The following is a 5,089-nucleotide window of genomic DNA, read 5'->3' on the forward strand; positions in this document are numbered from 1 at the left end:
GTGAGCTTGCGGGAGAAATACGCGCAGGGATGAACTTTGTTATCGGACGCTCTCTGTGACAACACAGCCCCCACACCAGACTCAGAAGCATCCACCTCCACAATGAATTGCTTGGAGGGATCAGGCTGAGTCAGTATAGGGGCCGTAGAGAAGCGTCTCTTCAGTTCACTAAAAGCCCTCTCAGCTTCTTCGTTCCAAACAAAACGCACCTTATCAGACGTAATCCTATGAAGGGGTGCAGCAATGCCACTGAAACCTCTGATAAAACGCCTGTAAAAATTGGCGAACCCCAAGAAGCGCTGAAGTTGCTTCTTACCAGAGGGAACCGGCCACTCCAGGACGGCCTGAACCTTAGAGTCGTCCATCTGGACCTGCCCAGGAGAGACCACATACCCCAAGAACCGAGTCCGCGTAGTGTGGAGTTCGCATTTTTCGGCCTTGCAGTAGAGGTGGTTCTCTAGGAGGCGCTGGAGGACGGCTCTGACGTGCTGCACATGAGAATCTAGGTCAGGTGAAAAAAACAAAATATCATCCAGATAAACTAACACAAATTTGTTCAACATGTCCTTCAAAACATCATTGATCAAAGATTGAAATACTGCAGGAGCATTAGTAAGTCCAAAAGGCATAACTAAATATTCAAATTGTCCACTAGGAGTGTTAAACGCCGTCTTCCACTCATCACCCTCTCTCACCCGGACCAGGTGATATGCGTTCCTGAGGTCCAACCTAGAAAACATACGTGCCCCACTCAGCAGGTCAAATGCAGTGTGCAGCAGGGGTAAGGGGTAGGTGTTACGTACGGTGATCTTATTCAAACCCCTGTAGTCAATACAGGGTCGCAGACCCCCGTCTCGCTTCCCCACAAAGAAAAAACCCGCCACAGCAGGCGAGGAAGAGGTCGAATGAGCCCCGCCTGTAAACTCTCCCGCAGGTACGAGTCCATAGCCTCTCGTTCAGGCGGTGATAGGGGGTATATATGCCCCTTAGGGGGTTGGGTCCCCGGCAGAAGATCGATGGCACAGTCATAAGGGTGATGGGGGGGTAGAGATTTGGCCCGTACCTTACAAAACACAGAACTTAAATCGTGATAAACAGACGGAACCTTACAGAGATCTGGAGGGTCTGGAGACTGTTGAACTTCAACAGCTTTACGAACTGAGGCAGAGGAGAGGCAATTAAGCAAACAAAAGGGACTCCAAGACAAAAACCGCCCCGAAGCCCAGTCGATGAGTCACAACCTCTTTACACATGCAATGTTCAGGAAGCCCCCTTTGAAATTTCAAAGGAACCACACACAGTAAACCTGAAGGAAACCTTCAATGAAATAAAGATAAGATAAAAGCCTAGGAGAAATGAGAACCACAAAAAATAAATTCCTTCAATATATATATACATATACATATATATATATATACATATATATATATATATATATACATATATATATATATATATATATATATATATACATATATATATATACATATATATATATATATATATATATATATATATATATATATATATATACAATTCTTTGTATTTATGATCCTTTTTGATTCTATGTTTACCTTACAATTACCGGTTCACTGAGACGACTGTTGGTGTGAATTTGGGCCATACAAATAACATTGAATTGAATCTAAGTGATAAAATTACGTCCCTTCAGTTAACATTTTAGGAAGGTTTTTTAACTGTCCTGCACTAAAAGAGAAAGACTTTTTGTTCTGTGACATTTGAAAGAGCAAACTGAAGATAGAACAGCTCTGTTCAGGTGTTCAAAAACCTCCTTTATCTAGATCATTCTGTAAAGATGTTGTGGATTAAAGCCCGAGGCAGTCATGCAAGTCATAGCAAAGCAAGTATCAAAAGTTAAAAACGTGCAAAATTATGCTACATTAGGAAAGATTTTTGAATCAATTTTTGGAGCAAGTGAAGTAATATCATTAAAAGTCAATCAATTTAACAATTTTCAATAAGTGATTAATCATTTGTTTTACTTTTTTATTTATTTATTTTGTATTTTTATTTTTTTTATAATAAAGTAATGCTGTAAGGGAAAAATAAAAAGGGTCCATTATCTGTTGATTGTCCATGGTTGGTATTTCTTCTTCTGATTAACAGCCGATCTTCTGGGTTTAAAACAGTTTCTAGTTCTCTTCCATGTTATGTCTGCAGACATTAGATTCAGGTCCATATCCTTCTTCAGCTGATATCAGCTGCGGTGAAAGTTGAGGTCAAGTTGTCTGCAGGTCAGAACTCTGCTGTTATTCAGGTGACGTCAGACGTATGGAGAAAGTGAGGAATCCAGGCGTCATATTTCTTGAAATTATTTGGCTCTTTGGTTTATTACTTCATGTTGTTTCAGACGACCGTGATAAGACACTTCTCAAAATCCTTCATGGTGTTCACAACCAGAACCTTGGCCCGGTCCTCTGGACCGAGCGGTTTGACGTAAATCCTGCAGCCTTTAACCCAAGTGTTCTCAATCTGCTTACGTTTCCTGAGAAGCCGTGCATGTTTGGCGATTTCAGCATTCCTTCTGGTCAGATGGTCGGTCAGATAAGCAGCAGATCTCTTCAGATTTCTTCTTTGATTCATCAGAGCTAGCTTGTGTTTGTGATTCACAAACCTGATGAGGATCGCTGGTTTATCCGTCTCCTTTCTCCTGGGGAGCAGGTGGCAGGTCTCTATGGTATTGAGATCCAGGGAAATCCCTTTAGATGTGAGAAATGAATGTATTTGCTGTTCCAGAGTCTCTTCACCGATTTCCATATTAGCACTGCTAGCTACGCTAGCATTAGCAGTGCTAGCTCCTGCTGTCAGCTTCGCTCCGGTTTTGATTGGTACTCCAGTGAGAATGACATTATTCATCCTTACTTGCTGTTCCACATCGTCCAGTCTTTTCTCCAGAATCTCGACCCGGTTTTCTCGCTGCTCGTTTTGAGCCCGAAATCTTCGGAACTCTTCCATCATTTCCCAAAGTGGCGTTAGCTTAGCGGTCACTTGTTCCATAAAACTTTTCAGCGTTTCTTGAATAATGTCAAGAGTCTTTTTGAGGTCTTCGTATTCCTGGGTTTTCTTCGTGGGCATGGTCAGCTCTCTTATTTGGAGAAAATCAACTTTTTAAGTAATTTGAAAACAGTTGTATTCGCAGAGAGGCACGCCACGCGTCCTGCTGTGTAACCCGGAACCGGAAGTCCACGGTTGCATTTCGGGTTAAAGTTTTGTTAATCGGCACCTGACTCTGCGACGTTGTTCTCCTGTGTTGGCTGTGGGAGATTTGACCTAGTGCATTCGAACCAGCCACGGCAGAATCAAGTTCAAGCAGCTACTTTCATTGAAAAGTCTTTGCAAATGCATGTCAACCTGAATTCTGGGCTTCTGCGCTCAGATCTCCCGTTCATGCGTCGCTGAGCACGTTTATGAATCCGCCAGTCGCGGGCTGCCTCCAAAGGCTGAATGCGCCTTTCTGAAACCGCTATATCCACGGCTGGTGTGAATGGAGCATCTGAACCCTTTTTGGTTTATGCACATCCATACAAGAACGTATGTACTACATAATGTAGCTTCTGCAATGAGTTTTTTCTCCTTAGTCCTACTTCATACATTGATTCATGGATGTTCTTTGTCCCAGACTACCTAGATATCTTGGTATTTGAAGAATATTATTTCATGAATCTGGTTTACACAATCATGTTTTTTTTCTTGCATTAGCAAAATGTGGTGTCCCTGCTGTGACTGAAGCTGTAAAGGTTGTTGACAGCTTTGGGACAGAGTTGGATGATGATGTGTTTCAGGATGTAGTTAAGGATCCTTCTGTTTGAGTGTTAACCATCAAATATGCCACTGCTTTGTGTGAATTTTGTTTTCAATTTTCTTGGATAAAATAACTTGTTTGATGTCCTCTTTTTGTCTGATGTTCTTCTGTCAATGTTCAGATTCTGTTCCTATGGTACAATCTTCTGAGCGGTCTGAACCATCATACTTTGATTCATCTGATTCTCAAGACACTGTCATCCTTTCAGAGTCCATCCAGTAAATGGCTAAGGCTGAACTCAAGAGGCCAAGCATGTGTTTTTTCCTGGAAAGCTCAGGACTTTACTTCAACCCTTTTTTTTTTAAACTTGTCCTGTCCAACAGCTGGGCAGACAGATGAGAGCTGAGGGCCTCTTGTGTTGGACATATTTTACTTTAACAAGAGGGGTTATTAATCTTCAGACAAACCAAAGGTATGTCTGAATAAACCCCTTTTGTAATTGAGGCCAAACTTTATGAATTTCAATCATGTTTGAAAATCTTTGGTGTTGGACCGGACGGAAAAGGAAAGAGGGGAAGAAGAGAGAGGGATGTGGGGGGGGGATAAGACCATGAAGCAGCATAGAGCAGACAGGTTTACTGGTTGTTTATCATTACGGTACGGTTCAAATGTAGTACAAAAAGGGCGGGGCCCGTCCACACACACACTCAAATGTTATCAACACACCTGCTAGCTGCAAAAATGTCCACATGTCAACATGTACACAAAACAGTGTTCACACACGCATACTTATGCCTTTAAACCAACTAGTGTGAAATCTTTCATTCATTCAATCATGCAAACTATTAGTGCAAAGGTGAGCTAACACCTCTGCTCAAGTGAGTGTTTATGTTCTTCTAAAATGGATGGTGGAATGTGAAAAGGAGGAGGAGCGCCCAGCCACCCCCACACCAAGACCCCTGCCGCAGCAGCAAAAACGTGCTTTTTCTTTTTAAACATTCTTATAATTTTCAATCTTCATGACTGAGCCGGATTGAACCATCTGGCGGGCCGGATACGTATGTTTGACACTCCTGAATTAGATGTTAAAAAGCTCTATTTCTAAATGAAGAGAACCTGCATTAAGTCTTTTTCAATTTATCATGAAAATGTAGTAAAAAAAAAGATTTTGTAATAATCATTTATCCAAGATAATATAACTCAAACATAATTTTCCTGTTTCATTTCAAGCACAAATATTTGGAATAAATCTAGTTTAATGTCACGAAACACTTTTAATAATCATTTGACCACGTATGTCATGATTAACCACAAAAAACTAAATGC

At 41.4% G+C, this 5,089-nt stretch overlaps 1 protein-coding gene across 1 annotated transcript in view; it reads right to left on the reverse strand.

Moving 5' to 3' along the window:
• Positions 1-493, reverse strand: part of LOC105357932 (centrosomal protein of 290 kDa-like) — a 54,477-nt gene extending 53,984 nt beyond the window's left edge. The window contains exon 1 of the mRNA XM_023954605.1: positions 317-493. Coding sequence (XP_023810373.1) covers positions 317-391 — 75 coding nt within the window. The 5' untranslated portion in view covers positions 392-493. The remainder of the gene's footprint in view (positions 1-316) is intronic.
• Positions 494-5,089: the final 4,596 nt, after the last annotated feature.

Source organism: Oryzias latipes, chromosome 4, assembly GCF_002234675.1.
Source record: "Oryzias latipes chromosome 4, ASM223467v1".
Classification (NCBI taxonomy): domain Eukaryota; kingdom Metazoa; phylum Chordata; class Actinopteri; order Beloniformes; family Adrianichthyidae; genus Oryzias; species Oryzias latipes.